General features: G+C 35.9%; 3 protein-coding genes across 3 annotated transcripts in view; 2 read left to right on the plus strand and 1 right to left on the minus strand.

The window, feature by feature from the left end:
* Positions 1-27,837, plus strand: part of LOC112137138 (polysialoglycoprotein-like) — a 190,080-nt gene that overhangs the window by 14,743 nt on the left and 147,500 nt on the right. The gene's annotated exons all lie outside the window — the stretch shown is intronic.
* Positions 1,121-27,610, minus strand: ncf4 (neutrophil cytosolic factor 4). Its single transcript, XM_024259284.2, has 10 exons — positions 27,350-27,610; positions 26,767-26,851; positions 26,541-26,700; positions 21,102-21,172; positions 20,370-20,497; positions 18,284-18,335; positions 5,332-5,430; positions 3,376-3,527; positions 3,041-3,106; positions 1,121-1,496 (listed from the first exon to the last, which is right to left on the minus strand). The coding sequence occupies exons 1-10, from the start codon at positions 27,379-27,381 to the stop codon at positions 1,289-1,291; spliced, it is 1,053 nt and encodes a 350-aa protein (XP_024115052.1). The 5' UTR covers positions 27,382-27,610; the 3' UTR covers positions 1,121-1,288.
* Positions 5,407-27,837, plus strand: part of pvalb7 (parvalbumin 7) — a 39,698-nt gene continuing 17,267 nt past the window's right edge. The window contains exon 1 of the mRNA XM_024259307.2: positions 5,407-5,528. Within this exon, the coding sequence (XP_024115075.1) occupies positions 5,522-5,528 (7 nt within the window). The 5' untranslated portion in view covers positions 5,407-5,521. The remainder of the gene's footprint in view (positions 5,529-27,837) is intronic.

Below are 27,837 nucleotides of genomic sequence, written 5' to 3' on the forward strand. Positions count from 1 at the left end.
AAAACTTTAAAAAGACGCAACACAGAACTTTGTTTTTAGCATTAAATACTAATTAGCATTACATTAGTAATGCAGAATTACTCAAAGCATCTAATGCAGCCCAAAATTTCATTAAATAAACCTAATGTGGTCTAAAAATAGAGGAACTCTTTATTGCTCGTTGCTTTGTCGTGGACTTAATCATGAAGCAGGTAACAGCACATGGCTGATCTGCAGGCAGGTTGACTCTGACCCAAATGACATTAATTATCTGCGTAATTAGATGCATGTCAGGCAGCTGGTGAGGCAAAAAAAAAGCTCCAATAATTAAATTCTGCAAAGAAGTTGATCGAGCAACTTGCAGAGAACGTAAGATCACCGACCATCTGGGTTGTGAGGTGCAGAGGTAAAGGATGAAGGTGACAGAATGTCAGAATGACTCAGAAGATTGATGGAAATAAGCAAACAGTATATTTTATCCCACAGGGTTCCATCAGTTTTGGATATCCAAACAACTCTGTACTAAAAATTGATTTAGGTGTTTCCCGTTTTATGATTTTAAACCATTTTGCAACATTAAATGTAAACATAAATCTCCCCAAACTGCATAAATTAGCAGTAAAACACCAGATTTATCATCACAGGACTTTGTGGGATCAAACAAGTACTTTGAATAAACGTTTTGAAAGAATATTTCAACTTTTGCCGTATTGGCCTTGAATTGTGCTGATGAAATCCGACCACTTTTAAATGAATAATAATATAAATAACACTTGTCAGAAGGAGATCTGTCTGCTCTCTGCACCACATGTTTAAATGCACCATAATTGAATGTTTTCCCTGCCAGCATGACCTCTCCTTGACTGTGCAGCAGCATGTTTGCTTTCATCTGTTTATGCCGCAGTTTGTTCTGAAGTCCAAATGTGCATCTTGGTTTGGTTTAAAAACAAGAAAAACAGAATTTTGTGAAGTAAGAGTTTCTTATATCTATATATTATAATATAATATAATTATATATGTTTTTCTCTCTTATATCTAACTCTAAATCAGTATATTTTTTCATATTTTAATATTGATTTAATTGTTGCTTTAGTGTTAATATGCAGCACTAGACGTGTACAAGAAACATTTTAGCACAGAATTGACAAAAGTGCACAACATAATGCTTAGTTAGTTTATTAAAATGTGAAATGTAGAGCCGTTTATATAAAAGGGAACACACGTCAAAGAGAAACATCATAAGCAGCAATACTCAGTGGTGATGAAATCTAAAACCAGATCTGGTTTCATCTGAGGTCCTCCTCCTGGTTCAGGCCTCACTGCTGTAAACTGACAAGTCAGACGCCATGGTCACATGCAGCTCCCATGAAAACTGATTGACAGGTCTTTTGATTTTGCCCTTCTGCCGCCTGGCCTCCTCGATCATCATCTGGACGTCTTCGTCGTCGAGAATTCGGACGAGGTCGCCCTCGGGGTCACGGTAGTTCAGGGCAATGTCCTCCACCTTGAAGACGTTCCTGTCAAACCGGGAAAACTGGGAGTTCAGAGACAGAAACATGGAGGAAAAATCTTCATGCATTTCAGTTTTTCTTTAATTAAACATATTTCTATCCATCTGCTTCGTCTAAATAAATCCACCTCTTCTCCTCGGAGCTCCACTGAATTAAAACTGCCGTCTTATCCATCCAACTCTGGGGCTTCAATCCAGAGAAACAATAATGAGCAAATAAGCAGCGGAAATGAACTGATTAGGAATGAGGAGGGAGGGGAAAACGTTCTTGTCTGCACCTATCTAAATGAGCAAATAATGAAAGAGAGAGGGGGAATGAAAGATAAGCACACAAAGAAGAACACATGGTTTAATAAGCATTTGCATCCAGCGCTGTTCCTCATTCAGAGAAAGTTTCAGGTCCTGGAGGAGCGAATCTGACCGGTGTTGATGATTAGCAGCTGGTAATTATCATGTTGGATGATTAAATATACCAAACCCTCAGGGTGTGCTGAGTGTCAGGCTACTTGTGTTTGTCTTTGTGTGTTTTAATTTCTTTTTTGGCTACACTCACAAAAAAAGCTGTGAAAAAATGAGGTGCAGATACACACATGACATAAACTTTGAACTTCTTGAAATGGAATCAATTCACATTTTATTAATCAATATTTTATGAGGAAGGAAACTGATCTGACAAAAAAATTTGCAGTTTATGTGTATTTCACACAGTTTATACACAATTATTGCATAAATTGTGTATGATTTTGGTTGTGTCCGAATTCGTTCGCCATTTTCTAGTGCTGTCCAAATTTACTCATTCCAAATTGAGTGCAGTCAAAATTTCCCAGAAGTCTTTGCGAAAAACTAGTGTAGATTAGAGGATATAGACCACAATGCATTGCGTTCGAACAAATTCGAACAAAATAACGCGTTTAAATGTAATTTTTGAATAAACCATTCACATTTGAACCATCAGAACACAGTGGAGTCATAAATAAATGGGAATTCGGACACAACCTTTGAGAGATACACACTGAAAAAAGTGAAACATTGGATCAATCAACAAAAGTTCTATAATTTGTTACATTTAAAAATTTAGTTTGTGTCAGAACAAAAATTTGAGGTGATGGTGAACTCAACTCAAAAAGGGAGTTTTGATATAAACTAATAATTTTAATGAAACAATTCTGTTTACATCATAAACCTTCAATTGAAGCAGATCTTCATTTTCATTCTTTAATACTGGACTTGTTTTTGAAGGTTGAACTTGGGGAGAAAAGAATGAAAATGTTCATATTTGCCGGAGAAAAGTGTAGAAAGAGTCTAGCGAGGGGTTAGCGTAAAACATATATAATCTTTTTATGTTTTAAGAACGTAAAACCAGAAAAAAAACGAGGGAATACTCTTAATATTAATTTAAAATGATATACGTTGTCAGCCAAAAGTGTAATAATTCACAGATGTTAGCTCTTACAAAAAACGTTCCCCCTTCAATAGTAAATGCCTATTTGCTCTTAACACAGGATTGTTTTAGCAGATCCATAGAAGTGGATGGAATAGTGAACTTGTTACCTCATGCGAGACAGCAGGTCCTTATATGAAGGCTGGATGCTCAGGTCTTCTTGCACACAAACATCTCTACATGGAAGAAGGACACAATCTGCTGACTGAACATTCCCCTTCAACATTTAAAAAAAATATATAAGTCTTAAAAAAATCTAAATTCTGTATACCTCAACCCTTTATCAACTTTCTTTGTACCTTGGTGAGTAATATACACAGTTCTTTTAAAAATAGCTTTTCAACATGTGCTTCACTATTTGGTAAAGAAGGGAGTTCAAAAGCTTGATATCAGAAATAGAACACAAAATCAAATTAGAAATCCATTTCCGAGTATGAGTTCAGACCTGGTCTCCACTCCGGAGGGCGAGAGCAGGTAGCAGCGCAGGCAGCTGTATGTGCGACCTCCACCGTTACCCTCTGAGTCACTCTCTGGGAGGGCCTTAATGATCTTCACGTAGGACTCTGGAAAAATCCCCGTCTGATTGTTGACTGTTCCCTAAAAACAAACCAGAGGGAAAAAAGATGAAAGTTTGACGAGAGAAGAATCAAAGTCTCACAAAACAGAGTGATAAAAGTGTGATAGTAAATGAGAAGATTCACAAGAAAGTTTTTCATGTTTAAACCAGAGCATCTAATTTTAACATCCAATTTATCTAAAAAAAAAAGAAAAAAAGTGTCTCTAATCCATTTTTCTGCTAAAAATCAGAACAGTGAAAGTAGAATCCAAAAAGGTGAAACATTTCTGTGATGGTTTTCCAATCTGTTGTGCTTCTTTAAAGCACTGCTCGCTAAATGCTCGTCATAACTCTCATTCAGTCAATGTGGTCCAACTATGGCAGTTACTCCAACCAAATGAAGTCAATTCAGGCGCCATATTTTTCAAGTCAATGCTTTCATGGCAACCGCTCTTACCAATCAGGACAAAGTTTGTTGGAAGTCTGTGTAGCAGGTGTATAATATTGCTAAATTCTGTAAAATGGGATATTGGCGCCACCTCTTGGTGGAGTTATGTACCTGCACTAATTACATCCCTCTCTTTTCTTCACTCTTTTTCTTTTTCCTTCTAGTCCAACAAAATGGAATACAAATAATATAACTAATATAAATAAAGTTTAATTGCAAAAGGGGTTTATACAAATATAGACCTTGTGTGAGGAGACCTGTTGTAACAGTAAAATATGTAAAACACAAGAAGCTTTCAGCTCTTTTCTGTTTCCTCAGTTATTGGAAAGGACAAGTAAAAAAAAAATAAAGAAATAAAAAAATCATAGGATAAAGGAAGAGATTCCCAGCATCAGCACTAGGTCATGAGTGGGAATTATCATAATTTGCTGAATAATTATTCCTAATTGTATATTGGTTTGGTTGTTGGAGAAATGTGTAATTTATTTAATCTTGTTTTATTTTTTGCCTCTTTTGTAGCATTTATTCACTTCTAATAGATTATTAGATTGGCCGTTGTAGCCGTTTCACTTCTTTATTCAGTAAAAGCTGCTGTGCTCGCAATGGATCAGCTGATCTCCCTTGTATTTTTATCAGGCATTGTAGAATAAATAAAACCAACTTGAATGCGCGTCTGAATAAAGGAAAGGAAGAACCAAATCAATGCAGAAATTACAAACGCACCTCTATGACTGAGGGCTACACAAAATCAAGTTTTGAGTCTGACGAGGAAAACAAAGACGTTCATGGATCTATTGTCTGCAGGTAGATGAATCAGAATGGTGCAGAGCAGGGAGCTTGAGGCCCACCCAAGGTATTTTCTACATCATAAATACGCTTTTTTTCAAACAGAATTTTTTCATCTGCTCTTGATTCACGATGATTTTTAAAAAGAAATACTCAGAATTGAGATTTTAATCTAAATTTACTTTATACACGTCTTCCGTCATGAGAAAAACACAAAAATTACATGTTAAAAAATACATAAAAGATTATTTCCATTGGGGTGAGTTTAAAAAAATGAATATTTATCTAGAAATTTGTGATGGGATGTTGGAAGCTAAAGATATATTCACCCATCCAGAGCTCACTTCTATCTTGTTCTTTTAAAGTAATCACCTTTCTTCTGTTTGCCTTTTATTGTTTGATGTGAACATTTTTGCTATTTTTTGCTCTTTTGACTCAAATTCTTTGGCGATTCCTCACATTTGTTCCTGTTCCATCTCCACTACCTGTTCTGTCCAACCATCATCCTCCTTCCATCGCTCTTTGCGTTCCACTCTATCCCTCCTTCTCCATCTCTCCTCTTTACTCTCCCACCCTCCCACCTCCCAGCCGCTCTCTGCCTCTGCTCTTACTTCCAGCCAGTCGGCATTGACTCGTCTCAGCAGGAAGATCACTTCTCCTCTCTTCAGGTTCAGCTCCGCCTTGCCGTTCCCGCGAAAGTCGAACATTGCCTGGAACGCGAACGGGGAGGAAAGGAGAGACAGAGGCAAGTGAGTGAACAGAGAGGAACACGTGGAGACGGACTCAACACAAAGAGAGGCTATGACAGGTGAGACTTCACACTCTGTCAGAATGCGGAGTGGACTGATTATCTGTAAATGGACAAAGAAAAAATACATGTAAAAATATAAATAAAAGAGAGTTGGGAGAGAAGTAACACAAGTCAAAGATTCCATTGTGTTTTAACTCTACCTTTTAACGAAGGGAATATTCCTGAGCATTTCTCAACCTATTTCACAGTTAACTTCCATTATATTCTCCCTCAACACATAACTCTTCAGCTTTTCCTATTCCTAAATGTCTTACTCATCGAGGTCATTTTTCTATAATATTCCGGGCAGAGAAACTCTGGAAGGACTTATTTAGTGTTACTAAATTATGACTTATTATAAAAGTGTTAAGAAAAAGTCTAAAAAACAAGTAATTTCTGCCTTGTAAATTGCAATCCACTTGCTTTTTTTTCTATTTGAAAATGTGTTATTTATTGTGATGAATTTTGGAATGAACTTTCCGTTTACTGTCACTGTTTTTTTCTTTTTTTCATTTTTATATATTCTGTAGTTCTGAGTTTTTTTTATAATCTTCATGCAAATGTGTTAGGCGGTGGCTTTGAATAAGCTCTATGGGTAGTACTGTACTTTATTCAATTTTCTTTTCTCTAATGTTTCTTCTTTTCTTTTAGTCGTGAAAAACTATCAAATCAAACCAAAATCAATTCAATTCATTTTAAATTGAATCAAATCGAATCAAACCAACCTAAAATCAAATCAAATCAAATTGATTCAAACCAAAATCTAATCAAACCAAACCAAGATTGGAACAGATCAAACCAAATCAAACTACATTAAAATCAAATTTAAAAGGATCAAACAAAGTGAATCAAATGGAATCAAATCAAATCAAATTTAAAAGGATCAAACAAAGTGAATCAAATGGAATCAAATCAAATCAAATTGGAAAGGATCAAACAAAGTGAATAAAATGGAATCAAATGGAATCAAATCAAATCAAATCAAATGGAATCAAATCAAATCAAATTGAAAAGGATCAAACATGGTGAATCAAATGGAATCAAATCAAACCAAATCAAATCGAATTGAAAATTATCAAACAAAGTGAATCAAATGGAATCAAATCAAATCAAATTAAATCAAATCAAATCAAATTGAAAAGGATCAAACAAAGTTAATCAAATTGAGTCAATTCAAATTAAATTGAATCAAATCAAATAAAAGAAGTGAATCCAATTGAATGAAACTGAATCAAATTAAATCAGATCAATAAATGTGTTCAGTTTAGTGATAGTTTAACAATTGCAGTGATTGGCTGTTGCGTAAAGATGCAACTCTTTCAGTTTATGTCACTATTGTCGATCAAGTCAACAATTTGGTTAAGAAACAAAAGAATTTGTGCTTTAGTTACTGTCACATATATTTTTAAACAGACTGATAGAAATGTTCTTTTACACTCATTTGAGTTGTGAGGATTCTAACAGCAGAAATGTGTAAATCTGAAATCCTCCAGTAAGTTGGAACCTTCTCTGTACTTACCCAGAGTAAGAACTGCCAATTCCTGAGCTCATATCAGTATTTTCTCATAAGCAAAACTCCAGAAGAAAATACCATTTGACAAATGAGAAAACATTACTCTGAGATTTTGGAGAACCACTTAAAGCAGATGCACAATGAAAGGCAGAGAAACTAACCCAAAGGTTTGAGAATCATTGAACTACACAGGGACCAAAAAAGAACAAGAAGCGGTTAAAGCAGTGGGAGGGAGGTGAAGAAGAGGAGGAGTAGGTGGAAGAGGATGGGGTGATAAGAAAAGTTAATCAGAAGTGTACTGCTGCAGAGGGCTGATACAGTCGATCTGTGTTGGATTAGATGCTTTTGGTAACTCTTTTTGATTCTGTTTTTAACAGCGGCTGAGTGAAGACCTGCTGGTTGTTTTATTGAAACACAAACAGACGTATAAATCTGTTCTGCCTACAAGACAAATCCCATCATATACTGATCTGCACTTCAGTCATCTTCCTTTGTAAAAGTCAAGTTTGGGATCGGAAAACTGATCCTATTTTTAACATTTAAAAGAAAAAAAAAGAGAAAATACTTCTAAAGCCACTTTTTAAAAATAAATAAAAACTAAAAGATGCCGAATTGTTTCTTCGCATTTCTCATAAACACTCCACTAGACAAAGTAATTCAATGAAAAAGTCAAATGTTGCTCGGAGCTTTTAGAACACTAAAATCCAAAGAAAAATCTCTTTTACAGTCAAACCTCAATTGAGGAAAGTTTATAGTAAAGGGTCTGGAAACATAGGATCAAGTAAACAGGCTTAATAGCTGACTAGGAGTTGTTACAAAAAATTGCAGAAAAGTAGCAATCCAGCATGATTTTCTTGCCACATTTAGCGTCCCGATCAGAACTTTTCAAACTTTTGACCTCTTAAGACCAGTCGTCCACATGCATGGACATCACATTTTGCATTATATTACCACAGAAAAAAAAAAAAAAAACTATAACTATATGTAACTATATGTTTTTCCACATCTCCAAAAAAAAGTCTAATATACTTTTTTGGAGATTAAAATTTTTCATAAAAACAAAAGCTTTTTAGCATACAAATAATAACTAAATGACTGCAGAAGATCAATAGTGGATTTGAAATGATAATGGTTTAAAAAAGAAAACAAAATGCACTGGAGAAAATGGCAAAATGAAAAGGGAATTATTTATTGACAATACTTCTATAAAAGATTATTTTTGTGTGACACACACCCCCTTTGTCCAAAAGTAGCTGGGATAGGCTCCAGCAGCTCCTTGATCTTGAAAGGTATTTGGGGGGATCGGATGAATGGATGGATGGATGTATGGATGGATGGATGGATGGATGGATGGATGGATGGATGGATGGATGGGTGTTCTTTTAGTCTTTTTTTTATTCTGGTTCATTATTTTGAATTCAGACTGATTTTCTAATCCCCGTTCTAATGGATCAATATGTTTTTATCCTGACATTTTACATCAAGAATCATTAAACAACAGATATATGAGAACAATTTTGTCATACTTTTACTTAATTGATGTTACTATACTGGCCTAAATCTCTTTCACAATAGTGTGAAAGTAAAAGAAGAACTGAGCTAAGAAAAAAAACATTTTTTGATATTCCTGGAATATTTCAGGATCCAAAAAAACCTAAAAAAAATCATTTTTCCATTTTCTCAGATCATTAACAATACTAAGAAGGATTAAAATGTGGATATTCATTAAAATGCTTACATTACCAAAAATCTTAACATTTTTAATGTCACGGTTTTTAATATTACTATTATTCTCAAAATGCTGTTTAACCGGGGACACTCGTTTTGAATGTATTCCCTAATCAGTGTCATTAATAAAAGTGACCACACATTACATTAGGTATTTCACGAGTCCGCTTAAAACATTTAACATAAACACAGTTTAGAGGGGTAAAGCTGATTAAACCAGAAGAGTGTCTTATTAAGGAGTTTTTACTTTATACGAATGTGACAATTTTGTGGTATATGTTACAGTATGTTTAATCTTGTGGGTTATATATCCTGGCAATTATATTGATGTTTTCTTGTTGGAAATGTGTGAGTTTTTGAGTTTGAAAGAGTAGAAGCTAAGAAATGTTTATTTTAGTAAATCCCACTTTTGGAACACTGGTGTTTTGGATGATCCAGTTGAAAGGTGTTCAAGTATTTTAGCTACAGAATGAGCCCCAATTATCACATCTACACCCCTGTGCTTCTCAGTGGTAAAGAATGTTGAAATCCAGTGACTGTTTTTTTGCCAAAAATGCAATTAATGGTAATATTTGTGTGTATCATTTGAAGCTTTGCTTTTACAGGTGGGAAAAAAATGAAAACACTGAAGGAACAGAAATATGTAGAAGTAACGCAACCATTCTGAATTTTTAGAGAAAATAAACTATTTGGAAAAGATGAAGGCGTGTCATTCTCCAGAAGAAGCTTTGGTGTCTAAAACTATCCAAAACACAAACATAGTTTCATAAGTTCTTGCAAAAACGGACTTTTTTGCTGTTTATTTGTGAGGCGAGAAAAAAATTCCGAGTTAAGAGTGCATTGTTTACCATACAATGAAAAAAATACAAATTTGAAAAAGAGGGTTCACACAGGTGCACACAATATCTGAGTGGTTCATTGCATTTTGGCTCTACTAGACAAATCTAATCATTTTAGATAAGGAGAAATGTTCCACATTTTTAATAATTAGGATGAATGTTTAACATTAAACTTAGATTAATACATTTTTAGCATTTAAACAGGGAAAGCTTGTAGAAATCATCGCTTGTAGAATTTTTGTACAACCCCTTGAGTTTTAAATGTTTAAAAAGCAGCTACAAACAGTACGACATAAACACATGACAACAATTATTGTTGTTTGTTGCTACCAAATGGCCAAGAGTGCATATTTACTCCAATTTGATATTTCTGTTCTTGTCTAATTTCATTGATTTGTTTGGAACAGTGCACACTTCATCCACTGGGGGCACCAAAAACACCCCCACACAGAAATGGTTTTTCTCACCACACATGGATGCATCTATGAAGGGAAATTTTGTAAACTGAATGTTTGCTGAACGAAGACAGATTGTATCACAAATTGAGTTGGACACATTGAAAATTTAAGGGTAACATCTTTAAAACCGGCTGTCATGTCTGCCTTAAATCTCGCCCGTTTGTGTGTGAGTGTATTTCTGTCCATCTGCATGTGTGCAGAGAAAATGAGCCCTTGGCAAAATAGATGGGTGGCAGATTAATGAGACTGGGGAGAGATGGAGCGGGCTGGATTAGCAGACCCCTGAGATTACCGTGACCCTGAGGACACGCGTGCACATGCGCACACTCTGCAGTCAGGGTTGCTATTTTTCATTTATTAGTCCACGTGCTGGTTCCATTACTGTGCTGGCTTCCCAATGGCTGTAACTTACAGATGATCTTGGAATTTGTCAGAGGTGATAAGATACTGAAACAAACAACAAATTCATCTTGACAAAGCAATATTCCATCTTTTTTATATCTCCTTCCACATCTCCCAAATTTAAAATGTGCATATTCCTCTTTTGGTTATCATCAGTCTTTATCAGTGATGTAACCACCAACAAATTAAACAAAAGGCTGTTACTTCATTAATTACTTTGTTAAATTGAGATTTTATTTTCCCTATTAACTCTGGTTTCACTTAGTTAACAAAAATGATAATCTATAATCCCAATTTTCACTTCAATATGTGCCAATTTTGTGCAAGGTCCTGAACTTTACACAAATTAATCTAAGGCCTTAGTTACATGCACCTGTACGAGGGTGGTTGTTCGGGCCCATGAAAGTTCATCCAGAGAAGTACCACACCTTAAGGCATTGGTCAGGAACCGAAAACAGTGAAAGAGCCATTTGAGTTTGTTTTTTTCTTGATCAAAACCTAGAATAGTGCCGCGTAGTCTAAATTTAGCCTTTAAAAAATTGGGATTTGCATTCATGACCTTCTTTTCTAAAATATTAAATATAAATTATGTCTATTTTTTGGCACAAACAAAAAACAAATAAATTAAAAGAGCCTAGCATCTCTCAAATTTTTATTTTTTCAAACTTATTTTCAAAATAAGAGACGCTCTGTGCCAAACAGGATCATCTCAGTGCAGCTTTGGGCAGCTAGTAACCAATATGGACAGCATAAGATAATTTGCTGTACTTTTTTACTTACCGTGAACAAATGCTGCACGCACGGGGTGTACATGTTAAATAAAGTGCCTGTAGGATGTCTAGGCAAACCAAACTTTTGTTTTTCGATACCCCAAAGTCTCAAAATGTGCCTGGGCGGCAACTGACCCATGTTAGAAAATCGTTCAGTCGCCGCAAAATTGTAACTTTTTCGTAAAACCTTTGTGGCCACACATGTAAAAATGAGACTGCCACCTCCTGTATAAAAAAGAAAATGCTTCAAGGTGGCCACCTGACAATTTTACTGAAAACCTGCATTTTGGTCGCCGGACTGTGGCATTTTGGGATATGTAACCGTAGTCTAAAAAGGATGATCTGTATTCCCTTTAAGACACACAGAGCAGATGCAGGGTTTAAAACTTTACACAAATGGATAAGGAACGGAACTAGACTCTCAAGTTAATAACGGCCAGGCCCCACACTGGCATGACTGAAAATGGGGTAAAAATTTAAAGAAAAATGTATTTACAACTCTAAAAAGATGACATCTGTAGTAATTGTTATTTTTGGCAAATAAAAAATAATAAAAAAAAAAACAGAATACTTGGCCTTATTTTTTATCTTATTTTTTTTAATAGAATACATGCAGTTCCACTTTACTATGGATAAAACAGGTTTTATAAGCCAGAATCAATAGAAATGCTACAAAATGGGTTACTAATGTCAGTTTACAGTTGGGGTATTTGGACCCACATTAACTGTAGCTCTTTTTTCCGACTTTACAATAAGTTTAATTTTAAATTAATACTTTATGCTTCTCTCCACTGTCTTTTAAAAGCAAATTTATTCAAAACAGAGACATTTTTTTGCCTGCTGCTTGGTTCTGGTTATGAAACATAAAATTGATTTATGGAGGTATTGAGTTTTACACTTTTACAAGGACACGTTGGAACGGCTTAGGCTAAATAAATGAAGACGTGTCGGGGGAGACAAAGAAAAATGTTCTGAGAAAACTGCTGATGAAACTGAGAAAGACGGAAGATAAATGGTTCACTTGCAAGACAGCTAAAATAGAGCCTTCATCAGAAAGGCCTTGAAAAGAGTTTTTGTTCATGAAATTCTGTGTTGGATAATAGGAGGTGAGAGAAAAAGCAGAATCAAGCTTAAAAATCCATTTCAAGCTTATGCAACAGGCAAAATTATATAAATGTAAAAAAAAAAAAAAAAACTAAAGGGTTGCCAGCTTTGTTCTTCGGCTTCAGGGTGAACTTTGACCCTTTTGTGTGAGCTTTGAAATAAAAAGAAAAGCATGTGTAATGTGGGTGAGTTCCTATGTATTAGGTTTAAATCGCCTTTTTTAGCCAACCACAGTCAAGAAATCGCACAGTTTTTAGAAAATAATGGGGGTGTTGCATATTTTTGATTTCATGACAGGAGTCAGCAGGTTGTTTGAAATTTGAATACAGGCCACATTTGGCCCACAGGCCAGACTTTGGACATGCTTACTAGATACAAAGAGGTAACATAAGATCACTTGCATCTAAATTCCTGCTAAAATTGTTATACATTGTGTCTATTCTTATAAACAATGTGACTTCAAAATAAAAATATTATTGTATCAAACAAATAGAGATTGTGGATTCATCTCTGCATAAATTAAACCTGGAGCCTTGACTCTTTAAAGTTCCCCAATGACCTTCTTTATTTAAAAAACTTTCCTAGTAGTGTTTTAATAATTATTATAAAGTTTTAACCAAAATCCCACAACCCAAATGTCTTGAAAAACCATTTCATGTTCATTTGAAGCCTCTGTTTTCAGAATCTCCTCTCAGTGGGAGTGGCTTTTGGTGTTGAGTAGCCCCACCCCTGTCTAATTATGATAGCTCGGTGTCTCGCTAGCGTAAATCTTCACTGCTGCTAAATAAAAATGTCTAGCAGTGAGCGAGGCTCAGTGCACTAGTCACGTTTCTAGTAGGTGATTGTCAGATGAGAGTCAGGTAAGCGGCATCTGGGAACTGTGCGCTGGGGTTGCTGGGAGATGTAGTGTTAGAACTCAGGAGACCAGAGGGGGACACAGAGCTCTGAATCTTGACACTAATGTTAATATAGACATTCAAAATTGTTCAGCGAAATATAAAGTTTAAATAAGTGAACTATCCTGACAAGGATTACAAAGCATAGGACTTCCATTTCTTGTTGCTTTGCTCCATCCTTGTAATTTCTGGCCAATGACTGAAGAGATCTTTAGTCACATGGTTTTGTTTAGAAGCTTTGGTTAGAAACAGAATAAAGCTGTAAATAGCTGTCTGAATATAGACCAAACGGTTCAGGACTCAATCCAGACCAAATCAAGTAGACTTAGTCCAGATTAAAGACTATTCCAGTCTAAAATCATGAACTTATCTTCATATTCTGTTTCAATAATCTGGTTCCAAAGTTGTTCCAAAAGTGAGATTATTTGCACATGGGAAGTCAGATTACCTAGCAAGAATTCAAATAAGCTCTTTCTCCAACTTGTTATAAAGATTTTTTACATGTAAACTTGTAGCGTATTGAAGAAAACATTTTCCAAAGGTTTGTAATAGTAGTTTAAATATCTTTAAGGAATATGATTTATGGCCTGAAGGATTCATCAGTAACATGGGTGGATTTAGTTGGTTTTAATATATATATTAAACAAATATTGCACTATTTTTTACATCAAATGAATCTTCACACAATGTCAACTTTGTCCCACTGTGCTCCCATTTACAAGAAGCACTTGTGCAATAAAGCAATGGTGGATTTTTAATAATGCGTTCAACTTTGAGTTTAATTTATTCTTAAAACCCACATCTCTTCAAACCTTCACAATAGTAGTTATAAAGTGTTATAAATGAATCTCAGTGCCATGAAAATGCCACTATATCTTTTTACATTTCTAAATAATGCTGTTTTCTTTTTTTCCTGATTCATAAAGCCTCCCTCCACCATGTAGATTTTTATACTTTTGAACCAACAATAATCTGAGCTGTTGACCTAATTTAGAACTCATAGTAACTCAGCCAACAACAATTACTCTTGATGCAGTTTGCAGCAATATCTGAGCTATTTTTACGTGGAGTATGTGGTGCAAAAGCTCAACTGTGACAAATCCCTGTGTTACCTCTCGTCCACAAAGTTCTCACCTGCCATTGATCATTGCTTGAGGAGAGTTTAATAGGCTTTTTGTCAGCCGTGCTGCAGGGCGAGCACAAACACACAGAGGAGGGCTCACTTTTCCAGAGAGAAAACAGAGTGAGAGCTAAAATAAGTGTTGAGTAGGCTGGCAACTTCATGAGCAGAGTACACCAGTGTTTTGCTTCTGTGTGGGAGCGAGGGGAGAAAGACAGGGAGGTGGGAGAAAAAATGGAGTTTGCCAATGAAAGACCACTGGAGTGTGGAGGAGAAAATACTGTGAGAGTGTGTGTTTGTGTCGAGCAAAGTTAAAAAAGTTAAATGCCTTTCTGAGTGGATCCATGACAGAAAGTTCAAGAGCTGGAAAACCCTCCAGACATGTAACTTGTAGTCATGCAGGCAGCTGCTGTGCAGAAAAAGCTTTACAGTAGTAGGAAAAACACAGATAATGAAATAAATATATTCAGATTAATAAAATGGTTTATAAATTATGCATGTGTGTTGTTATTTTTGGATTTGGGAAGTTAATTAGCAGAATAAAGACAGACCAGTGCAAATATGTGTCAACTTCCCCTGAATGCAAACATAATCGTCATATAAGGTTCCTGCCCGCCAACGCCACCTAATACTGCATATAAACTTACACGACAAGATAAAAGCACAAAAAATATGACGATTGACATGGTAAAAAGGCTAAGGGTGTATTCGGACTGGACACATCAAGTGAATCAGAGTTTGTTTCCCCGATAGTCTAGAACAAGTTTTGTCTGAATATATCCAAGCAGACCCCGGTCCAGGACCAGGAAATGCTCTCTGATCCATTTTGAGGTGACCTCGATTTGTCTCCAATCAAACTGAGCTCTGGTTCACTCTGATGTTTCTCAGTCATATAGGGTCCATGCTCAGAGCTAGTAGACTAATAGCCGCCGATTATTTTAATAGTCGATTAGTCGTTACGTTATATTATATGGAGTCAGAGTGTAGTAAAGTTGAAAGTTATAATGGCATTCTGCTGGCTCACTTCTGCTTTTTCAGTTTTGAGGGCTAATTTGGCATTTAACCAATATTTTAGCTGGCTATCAGCCTCAGCGTTTTCAGCGTTTTTAGCTATCAACTTCAGTGTTTTCAGCTATCAGCTTTAGCATTTTCAGCTATTAGCTTCAGCATTTTTAGCTATCAGCTTCAACAGCACTAGCATCTTCAGCGGCCAAATTCAGCTTAGAGCATTCAAACTAGCATAATTGCAGGTAATGCTATAAATTTTGTTTTTAGTTAGTTTAAAGGTAAAGATGGTTAAGATGTGTTCTTTACATCCAGTTTGGTAAGAACCGATTAGTCGAATAATTGGAAAAAATAATCAGTGATTAGTCAACTACTGAAATAATTGTCTGTGTGCAGAAATCCGATACAAAAGACTAACCCTTTGTAAAGTATGAAAATTCTTTATGCCAAAAAGTGTAATAAGCAAACAGTGTTGTACGAGTTCCTTCCGAAACATTACAGATTACAATGTCCTTGTCATTTATTGAAAAAACTGTTTTACTGTCTTAGATTTGTAAAGTATGTATTTTAACCAATATACTGTTTCTGTAAGTAACTCATACCACAAAATGTTTTATCTTAAGGTAAGGAATAGTGTAGTTTAATAATAACAACTATTTTTAACAACTAATTATTTTTGGTAAAGTGAGAACACAAGAAAAAAAAGTGGTGACTCAGTTTTAGTCAATTCGGTCCATACAAATCAAAATATGGAAAGAAATTGAATGAAAAAAAATGGTTCAAATAGAAAATCTGAGCTCTGTGTCTCAGAAAGACTAAAACAAATACTAGCTAATAAAAGCAGCCTATAATTACTGTTAGCTTACAACAACAACAGCGAGACAGATATTGGCTCTGTGAAAAAACAGGAATAGACACAATTATTAGGAACACAACCACACGGAGGAAAAAAGAAAAAAAAAGTGATTGTGGCATTTTTTTATGTGTTGAAGTCTTATAGTCTCGCTGCTCTGAACAACCTCATTTTGAATGGTGCGTCTGTTGCCAAGTCCCTGAACATGAAATGAGCAAAATGTTCCCCATTAATTATTAGATGTGCCTTAAACTACTTTGTCAATCCAAAAAGTACTCAATATTTTAGTTTTATAATTAGTTACTTTTAAAACTGAGAATATTAAGCCTATTTGAATCTTTCTTTCTGAACGGGCTCAGAAGATTTCAACACTTGAAGACCTTAGTCTAACGGAGAAGGAGATAGTTCGTTGGTCAACTCTTTTTCACACGAGAACAACAGAAACATCCAGACAACTTTAGTCTTTCAACACATAAAAAACAGACTGATACCACCAAAGGTAACTAAGCTTACTTCTAACCTTGTTAAAAACATTTTAAAAAATCACAGTCAGCCCACACTGCAACACATTAGCCACGTTAGCGTATTGTGTACCTCTCAAAATAGCTTCAACATCTGTAAGCATAACCAGAAAAATAATCCTTGTACTATCTGCTCGGGGTTATAAAGTGCAATGTTGTTTGTTGAAAAAAATTAAAGCTTTTAAGTGTGTCTTGCAGAGTGGAAAACACAGTAATAATGTAATAATGTTTGGTGCAAAGAATGATAGACTTGCTCAAAACCTATAAAAATGTTCTTAGTTAAAAGGATTAGGACTATCAAAAAGGGCTTTATATATATACATATATATATATATATATATATATATATATATAAATCTTCCCCATTATAAAAGTTTGAGACATTTGGCACATTGCAATATGACAATAAGAGAGATAAGTGAACATTTGAACAGACTGAGTCAATTTTCATACATTTTTTTTCTCTAAATTGTCAGAGTTGATTTTCAACAGTCTCATGTTAAGTGTCTCCAGATCAGATAGTAGCTCTCTTGACTCACGTCCTTGGATAGGTTATGTAAGAACTATTGAGAGCCAAGCATGAAAACTTGCTATGTCAAAATTTTGTGACAATAGTCTACAAAAGTTTTTTGTATTGACTTTTAAACTTGATTTGATAATAACTCGAACCTGGTTTTGCCAGAGGTAATAAATATGCTTTTATGATTCAAAGTTCTTCACAGAAACACCTGAATTAAGGTTAAAGCATTGTTGAGGAAGACTGGAATATATTTAACATCACTAAAAAAAAAAAAAACGTCTTCCAAAATTTGTGTATAGTAATAAAATAACTTCTATGATCACAATGACGTGGTGGTAAATATTATTTTTCTCAAGTGCTTTAAATAAGCATATTTTCTAAATAAATAAAAAAGTCCAGATTAAATCAACCACTTTTTTTATGAATAAAAAACCTCTTTGACCTGACGGGGGTCCTTGATGAGAGTCAACCCAATCTGATCCACACCGCTAGCTTATAGATAAACAACCACAATGCAAAAAAGATTAAATTTCCATTTTCTTAATAGCATCAAGCAAGAGGCCATGACCAGAATAATAATGATGGGATGTGACTGAAAAGTATTCAGAGCAAGGAAGGCATGATGGTGACCTTGGAAAATGACAGGAACTAGTGGATGAAGAAGAAAAACTTTGGGAAGATATTTAGGGCAAGAGGGAGAGAAAGAAGACGAACAAGGAGAATGAAAGAAGGTGAAACTGATACTAAATTAAAACAAGAAGTGAAGCGAGACACATATCATCGAGGAGGTCGACAGAGTCACAGGTTAGAGGCTTGTGTGTATTAGAGTCATTTGTAAGTCTTGCAGAGTTTTGGGCAAGATAGTGTAAAAATAATGTGTGTGCTCGTCATGAGATGCAGTCATGCCTAAAACCTCCTGCAAAGGGTCATAAGATATTTCTTTGGTTGATTTCTTCATTTGTCCGTCTTTTTTAAGTTTACTTTTCTGTGGGTGGCCATGACAACAGTAACCAAAGCAACAACAAAATAGGGAACTGCAATTACCTCAGCCCTGGGGGAGGAAAAGAGGTCCATCTTTGGCTGTTCAACAGTTTTTCTAGAAGATAAACGGGGAAATGTTTTATTCAAAAAACTAATTATTGTCAACAAACTCTCGACTAATAACGTGCTTAGTGAGTAAAGTGATGCCAAAACTATCATTTCAAGGTTTTAAAAGCCCTAAATTTATATCAGACAAATCTCTTCAACAGATTTTTTTTTTCAAAAGTCACATTATCCACTTTTCAAGCTCAGACGAAATTATTATCTTTTATTAATCAAACATTGTGTTAACTTTAGTTTTGTATAACAAACCGTCAAGATTCCAGCAGGCGCTGCAAACAGCTCCGACCTTCTTCCGGTGGCTCACCTGACTCACGTCCAATGAGCCGTGACTCAAATCTCGTGGGTCGCGAAATCCCATGAAATCACGGCTGAAGTCAGCACTCAGGGCCTTTCCTGCCACATATCCGCTCATTTTATCAACAAATCTTACCCTTCTGAGAGCTACAAGACAATATTATGGGATAAAATGAATCTGCCATGTCAAAACGCACTCCAATGCTCAATTCATGCCATAAAATTGCATTAAAGCTTTGGTGAGCCGGTTTGCGAGTCACAGCTAACGGATGTGAGAGCCACGATTTAAGTCTCATGAGTCGCGACCCACGAGATTTAAGTTGAGACCCACAAAACTTGAGTGTGACCCACGAGATTTAGGTTGCGACCCACAAAATTTGAGCCGCCACCCTTGTGACTTGAGTTGCGACCCACGAGATTTGAGTTGTGGCCAACGAGATTTGAGTCCAGCCCGCAAGATTTGAGACACAACCCATGAGATTTGAGTTGCGACCAATGAGATTTGAGTTGCAACCAATGAGATTTGAGTTGCAACCCACGAGATTTGAGTCACAACCCACGAGATTTGAGTTGTGACCCATGAGACCTCAGTATCAACCAACAAGATTTGAGTCACGACCTATGAGATTTAAGTTTGGGCTCACGAGATTTTGGGTCGCAGCTCACGAGACCTGAGTAAAGTGAGGAACCAGAAGTACGTCTGAGCTGTGTGCAGCGCCAGCTGTCTCTCCAAGATCGACTGACGTCAACATTTGACTGAAATTAAAGCTCTAATGCTGCATTCACACCGGGCATGTGATGCACGTTGAAAAACGTGCAAAAAGCGCATTCATGAACACATGCTTAGTATATGGTGTTCACTCTAGACAAGTAGGGAGGGGCTTCTTCTTCTTTTTCTTTCTCTATTGGTAACTAGCACATATCTACCACCTACAGTTGGAAGAGGTTTGGTGCAAAATATTGAAGTGGTAGAAATCTTGCAAATCTGCCTTTTCTTTCTCTATTCCAATACACGAAAGACTTGGTGTCAAATATTTCCCACCAGGCACAAACAGCAGTAAATGTTTTCTCCTCCAGTTGTCACTTCCTTGAATTAAAAGGGACGTGGTCCTAAAGGCATCACTAAATCTGACTGAGTCCCTGATTGGTCAAAGTTCGACCCGGTTTAACTTAGCTTTGTACAGTCGTAGAAACTTGCATAGCTATGCGTGAACGCAAGAGTTTTGAACATGAAAACCCATAATACACGCGTTTACATAGACTTTTCATTAGAAGTAGCCACATGAAAAGGCATTGTCAAGAGGTGTGTCAATGTAGCTCAAGATGACGTGCTCTAAAACAAAAATGTGTTGTCTTTTGAACCCTTAAGAACACTCAACGCTGATCGTCTCATATTTATAAACAGGATAGGACCCTTGCTATCATAGGATTCTAATAGAAACCAAAAAAAAAAAACTGTAAAAGTGAGTAACCAAAGAAAAAAACGTGTCACTTTCCTATAATGTTTTGACTCATTCAGTCTTCAAAAGAGACAGCAGAATGAACAAATAGGGGAAGTACTGTGACTTTTGCCTAATTTCCTGCTGAAAGAATCCCGTTTGACCACAGCAGTATGAACCAATCACAAAAAAGCTGTTTTGTGTGAGGAAGTGCAGTACAACAATCTTTGTAAGTCTATTTTTTTTTTTAAACTACTTACTAAACCTTTGTATCAGTCAGTTGTGAAGCTTACACTTTACGGGTTGGTGGGCGGAGACGTCTGAGGGCCCGCGGTTGTTGCAGACTGTCCTCCTCGGTTTGGTAGAAAAAAATCCTCAGAGTCTCATCGTGCAGCAGCCATGCTGGCAAATGTAACAACCTCTGGAAAAAAAGTTAAAAAGTGATAAAGAATACTAAGAGCGATATATGCGACAAGGGAATTTCAGCGAGATGTGCAGCGCCAGCACGTGTGGTAACAGAACTTAAGTTGGAAAATTAAGTTGTAGGCAAAAGCAAGGGGATATAAGGATGGTAGGAGGATGTTGGAAAAAAAGGAGAAACAATAAGTGTTACAGGTGCGAGCAAAGGTGACTGCAAAGAAAAAACATTGTAGGTTGCGAGGAAAACAAGAATAAAGCAGCAGAGAGCAGCGGTTGAGTGGGTGAAAAGAACCCAATCCTGTTTTTTCGTGCTGAAGCAACGGTGAAATATGTCAAAAGTCCCACAGCTGAAGTCAGGTAGACATGATGTGTGCACAGGCCAGAGCAAAGACAAGAGAGCTGCAGCGCCTACATGTTGAGCTCCGGCTCTAAACTATTGCTGAATTTTCCAAGTCAGTGCTTATCCACCTACAGCATTGTTCAGCCCACTGAGATGTAGGCTACTGCACTACACGCTGCACAATGCTGCATGCTTGCCAACAACTCCTTGCTTTGCTCTAAAGACAAAAATAAAAATCCTTTTGCATAAAATTAAATGATATTACCTTCATGTACGTGTTGAGTTCAGGGATTCTGCTCTCTGCAATCTCCTGCTTGTTTCCGATGTAGACCTTTCCTGTTGCCACAATTACAAATGAATAAATACTATATACATAAATACAATTCTTAAGAAGTTAAATATGTACTTTAAGCATAAAACAATCAATTCTGGTATGCAATTATAGTTCTCAAAAGTTTAAGAATGTCAAATCATATATTAAGTTTGGTTTGTTTTGTTATTTTGTGGAGCATGCTGTACTAATTTATAAAGATTAACAAACCGGTGTTTTGTTACATCACAGAAGTAACTCTAAGAACATAAAACTCCATCTTCATCTCCTCCCTCACATTCAAATGATGCTGCATTTACTATGCTCTGAAGGTGGGAGGATGGAAATCCTTTTATCTTAGTTTGCAGTGAAATTGCAAAATCATTGCAAATAGTCATTAACTTAAAACAACTTATATGGGAACAATAAGGGACAATAGGTGTTTGTGTGCAAAAGTACTGTAAAGAGAGTTTTTTAGGAGTTATTACTACTATCTTTTTAAAATAAAGGTTTTTTTTGTCTGCTCCTGATTGTCAACAATTTCAATGAAGAAATACTCCAAAATGCAATTTTAGGTTAAGTGTCTGTATATACTGTTGCTTATGTTCTCCATGATACCACAATAACATGATTTTCATCATTTTTTTAACAGGCAAAGAAAAATTCAATTACCACACAGTGTTTGATTAAACAAAATAAAAATGCTAAAAGTCATGAAACGTCAGTCAGAACATTTGACTTCATCCTAAAAAAAATCTAACATTCCTATCAATAATACTAGTTAATAAAACAAAACTACACTAACTAACCTACAGCTACACATTTATCAGTTGTACATTCTCAGTTAAAATATCCAATGTAAAATTAACTAATTTAAATTCCTCTTTAGAAAATATTTCTAAACAGAACAAAATTCGTCTATAAGATGCATTTCTCTGAGACTTTATCAGATCCCATATTCAAGCCTGCCTATCGTTGGTGTTCATTTCAAATCTATGAAATCCAAATGACTCTCAGCCGTAATATTCAGTCCTCTAGACCTGCTCTTGCTCCCTCTCATCTCATTCACTCCAACTGTAATACCTCACTCAATCACACAAACCCACTTGCTTATTTAATGAGGAATCACACGCTCACCTCACACCGACTCCCAAAGCCTCTTCCAGTTAAACGCTGTGAGAATGTACTTAAGGCCACCATGGAGCGCAGACAAATGAAACAGAGCCCAACATTCACTGATGTCGAGATGCTTCAATTATTTGCTTCTCCATTAATCAGAACGAGTTCATTTTGGCTAAATCCACTTGATTACTTTTTTCATTATTTTTTACTGCCCATATGCCCATCACCCATCCTCTTCTATCTACCTCTGCCTCCTTTAGTCCCCTGCCATCCTGATGAGATCTGACACTACAATTAAACCAGCAGGCGTTAAGCTGGCAGATGAGAAATGTGAATTTGTAGAAAAGAAATACTCTTCAAATTTAGAAACGAAATAGCTTTCAAAATATTCAAGTTTTCCCTGCACACACCTTAGAAAAAACTTTTGAAGCAATATTTACGTTAACATTTATTACATTAACATGATAAATATGCAAATTAAAATAAAAAAATAAAAAAAACGAACACAACAATACATAATACAGAACATTTTTTTAATTTTCTGATAAAGTCTTAAACTAATTTTTCAGTAAATTTTGTTTTGTACCACCTGGCCTATTTGTGACTATTTCAGCAATATTAATACAAAACTACTGAACAAATGTGTGTTTTGTTAAAGAAAAACAACAAATAGGCTTATTAATTATCTAAAAAAATATAAATTACATTTGTGAATAGATTGCTTGAAAGCACACTGGTGCACACACACAAACTTCCTATTTTCACCAACATCAGTGTTTAGAGACCCTTTGGGGTGTTGAGTAATCAATCTGGACACTGATGGTCATTCTCAGACAGAGAGAACATGAGCTGAATAAAAGCAGAGCAGATGAAATGAAAACAAAGACTCACAGAGCAACACAGTTAGTGAGGTTTAATCTCGTTTAAAAAAGACAGAATAAATGTCAAAGTATCACATTGGCCTATAGCTGAGTGATGTGGCCTAAAAATAAAATCTAATATTTGAACAAAAAGAACAAGAGACAAGAGTGTTCGGAGAAAAAAAAAATCCAGATTTTCCCAAAAATAAATGTTCTTTAACATCAAATCCAAATTAGTCGATTGTCTAGCCCTACATAGGCCTCTTTAGAATCCAAAATGCACCACTACTCCATTAGCTGACCTTTCCTAGTTCAAAGTGCTGCATTTGATAACAGCCAGTAGCAGATCTCGACAAAGTTTTTGCTTGGATGTCTAGACACTCTCTTCTGTTTGTGTAGCATTTCTCTCATCTTCCCTCCCTTTTCTTCAGTCTAATTAGAAACTTAAAACCTCACCGTCGCACAACTTCATACTACAATGGTGTTAGCAGCAGCTTCAGAAGCCAGGACAAAGTGAGAGCATATCCTCAGTGGGTGTGAAGATGAAGGAAAAATTCTGCAGTTTTTGAAGGTGTGAGAAGCAGAAATGTGGTTTTAGAGCTAAAACATATTTCTTTGCATGAACAGAGTCAGGACTGCAAAGAAGCCAATTATCTACTTAGTGTTTAAGCCTGTAGACCCTACTGAAGCTCAGCAGACACCACTGATGGAGAAGCCATTAGAGTAATTAGTGCACAACTTTTGTGTCTCTGTAAAAGTTCTGATAATGAAGGGAGAGCAAATGGTTTGATCATCAAAAAATATCACTAAAGCTACAAACTAATTTGTTAAGTGTATTAATATACTGGCCACTTCGTTAGGCACACCTAATCAGCCAATCATACGGCAGCAATTCAATACATGTAGGTATGTAGAGATGGTCTAGATAGTTGTAGGAACACACCCAACAAGGATGCTCCTTTCTGTTAAAAAGATATATGTTTTAAAAAATGTGTGCTCTTCAGTGATTCATTTTCATCGGAGAGATAAAATAAAAGGACAAGGTTTAACCAGATGGCAGGGCTACAAAAAAACAGCATATTTTCACATTTGTGAAAGGGCGAACAGACACACTTCAGTAAAGGCCACAGTGCATCATGTGAGAACATCCTCGGGGTCTACTCGCACTATGCAACTCATAACTAATTATCCTGGAGCGCAATTATTTTCCTGAGCCTAACAGAAGGTAGGGATGTGCACCTTTCCTGTTGTTTCACCAAAACCAAGCTGTAATTCTGTCATTTTAGATAATCAACAGCTTGTATGGTATTAGTCCTGATGGGAATTCAACCACAAACAAAAATAAACCCAAAATGCAGAAGACAAAGACGCTGTTAATCATGATCAGATGGGTTCAGGTGCCTCGTTGGGGAAGAAGGGCCTGCTGTGACTATAAAAAACAATCACTTCCTCTTTAACTGCCTGTTCACGGCAGAATGAGTAAAGATTTGAAAGTGAGCTTTCACAAATGAGGCAATGAAGGGTTCCCCTGACTTCTCTATCTTTACTCACTGTCTTAACATGTTTGTTAGCAGCTCTAGAGGCTTCATGGACTGAACAAATTAAAACATGGAATATAAAAACAGAATTAAAAAGTCTGACAAAGGAAGCAAGTGGACCAAGCCTATCTTAGGACTAACCAAAGACTATCTGGGGGTCCTCGTCAGGACCACAGACGAGGACCTCAGTTTCAGCTTCATTTAGTTGGAGAAAGTTATCATTGGTAAGATATCACATAACAATGGTAAGAAATATACAAAAAAAAAAAAAAAAACTTAAGATATGCCGTCAAGGCAGTAGATATAAAATAAACAATAGAGGTCCCAAAAAAGACCCTTGTGATACACCAGAAGTGAGGGAAGCAAAGGAGGACTTAAACTTAGAAAATGCACGAGAAAATGATCTACCGTACAGCTTTAAGGCAAAGTAGTTTCCAGATTCCCCAACCCAGTGTTTCAAGAGGATGTAATGGTCGACTGTATCAAAGGTCAAAGGTCCTGTGCAGAAAATTATTCTGGTAACATGGATCTAGTCAATACAAATATGCTGTTTTTAAAGCCACAATTAATCTGCCCCTGATTCATTACAATTTGAATAAAGAAATACTCAGAAATTCTATTTTAAACCTAATTGTTGCGATATTTGTCCTCCATCATGAAGGAAAATGCGGCAGGAACATGTTAAAAACACCGAAAACACAATTTTCATAAGAGTGAGTCTTTAAGAAACATCCCTGTTACATCATCACAGCTCTCAGTTCACACTTTTCTGCCAGAGCTCCTCTCTCTGTATCCTCTCAGAGACATTCTGAAATGTCTCCTTCTGACCTTCTCTGCACTTCTGCAGAAGCTGGATTGAAACAGTTGTTGCTCAAACCTGGGAGTGTTTCAACATTAAGTGTGCAGAAGTCGGACAGGCAACTAGTTCGCCTAATGTGTGCTTGTCCATTCAAATGAAAGAAAATTACGGTTTAACAATAATGTTGCTTTTGTTTATTTGGTTTTTGTTCTTTGTACTATTTTTGTACCTCACATTTTTTTTGTTATTATTATAAAGATTTATAGAATTAATATTAAAAAGCCTTAAGTGAGCAAGATGTCATCTCCAACAAAAAAAAAAAAAATACAAACAAAAAAAATTATGTAAGGAAAAAGTGGGAAGCTTGCAGTTTCCAGATAACTACTCGTAACTGAGATACTTAAAAAGCCATTTTAGTCTTCTGGCTTTATGGAATGTTTTTTTTATTAGATTAAAAACGTGAATGATGCAAAATGAAAAAAAAAAGGTTCTCCAAACTGTCCAAATCTCAAAAGAAACACAAAAAGAAGAGGTTTTCTTTTCATATTTCTACATATAAATTCAAGAAATTAACAGTTTGTTTGGAAAATTTCCTCTATTTTTAAAAACTATAATTTTTGTAAACTGTAATTTTCTTGATGTGATCAAGTCCAAAGTACAAAAAAATATATATAATACTCTGAAAATAAAAGATTGTAGACATTTTGTAGAATAATAAGGCACCATAAACATCTGGACGCTTCTGTTTACAACTGCTGCAGAAAACAAGTTGTCCGCTCATTTTTCAATCCCATCCTGCTCAAAATACATCGACAAATAAGTCACAGAAACAAACATCTGACTGTTTGTTTCTGTGATTGTTTTGGCTAAAACCTGTTTGACCACAAGTTTCTCTTTACCTTTAACCAGCAACTTGAAAATGACAACTGAAAGTCGTGTTTGCATAAGTCTGATTCAAATCATAACCACAGGGTGTGAAGAGTTTCTTTTTTTTTCTGCGGCCAACCTGACAAGAAAATATTTTAACAATGTAAAATCTGATCACACCAGCCAGCTCCCTTTTCTAAGAACTCACCTGGAAGAGAAGGCAGGACGCAGGTGTTTGGAGCGGGTCTCTCTGCGTCACCAGGAGAGTATTTAGCCTCCAGAGTTTGGTGGAGGTTAAAGAACTCCCTGTACCTCCTGTAGATCAGATACTTGCTCCCTCCTTTAGTCTTCACCTCAATTACAAACCTCTGAGAGACGAATACAAGTTTGAGACATTTTTTTTAGAAACAACTTTATGTAATGAATATACTTACATAGTAGTCGATAAAACCTCTTTTCTCCTCAGTGTCAGCAATGGTGGCACTGACAGGAATGTTGTCCGGCAGCTGATCAAAGTCACTGAAAAACAGAAACATCATTTCAGCAAATGGCACAGACTATACTTTATAATATCTTCAAATAAACATGTATATTTATTGAAATGAGCAGACAAAAGAATGTTTATAGCAGTATTATGAAACTGTTTATTTCAGTGCAGCTTTGGGGCAATTAAGTAAAATTTTTAAAAGTTTCAATTTAAATAGATCTAACAAGTTTGTTTGTTTTATAGTAATAAATTAGCCAGATAAGAAGTTTCATTTAACATTTTGAATATTTTTCTTTTCATTTATATGTGCACTTTTCAATACATGCTACTACTTTATAAGTTTTTTGCCAAGTTTCTTTAGTTAAAAAAATAAATTAAAAAAAAACGACAAACTTTTTTTTATTTTCTTTTTTTTTGCATCTTTGGAGCAAATGAATCCGAACGCCCTGACTGCGCACATGCGCTCTGTGACCCCGCATGACTTCAGAGAGCAACAGGAGGAACAGCGACGTCCATCCAGACCGACTCACCTCTGATCCCGTAACCGCTGCGGCTGAGACATGTTGTTGCGCTGCTGCTGCGTCCTGACGCACGGACAGAGCAGGACTTAACTGTGAAGGGAGGAAAGTTTGAGTTGTTGGTCAAAGTCCTCAAACGCTCAGCTCGGGCTGCAGCCGCTGTACTGAAACCAAGAGAGGCGCAACAAGTGCGGAAGAAGCGCGACAGTCAGGAAACGACACTTCCCCAAAAACAAATGCCGCCTTCATTCCTTTATGTATGGAGCCCTGGACATGACGTTATAAACGAATAAGTGAATACATAAATCAGTGAGAATTAAATAAAGATACAAAAATGCTAAAAAAAATTATAATAATAATTTATGTGTTAAAAAAAAACAATTTGAATGCAGGAAAAAAATGTTTTCAAAAGACCAATTTGGGGCCACAAAATGCACATTTGTGTGCACAAAATGCTATATTGCGCCACAATATACTGATTTGTGCACACAAAATTCAAA

The sequence above is a fragment of the Oryzias melastigma genome, linkage group LG1 (genome assembly GCF_002922805.2).
Source record: "Oryzias melastigma strain HK-1 linkage group LG1, ASM292280v2, whole genome shotgun sequence".
NCBI lineage: Eukaryota > Metazoa > Chordata > Actinopteri > Beloniformes > Adrianichthyidae > Oryzias > Oryzias melastigma.

Coding starts and splice junctions, on each gene's coding strand:
- ncf4 (XM_024259284.2), bottom strand. CDS start 27,381: ATGTCTCAGCCGCAGCGGTTACGGGATCAGAG. Junction 21,173..26,540: donor CGTCCTGCCTTCTCTTCCAG/GTGAGTTCTTAG, acceptor TTGTGGCAACAG/GAAAGGTCTACATCGGAAAC. Junction 1,497..3,040: donor GACCTGCTGTCTCGCATGAG/GTAACAAGTTCA, acceptor CCGGTTTGACAG/GAACGTCTTCAAGGTGGAGG.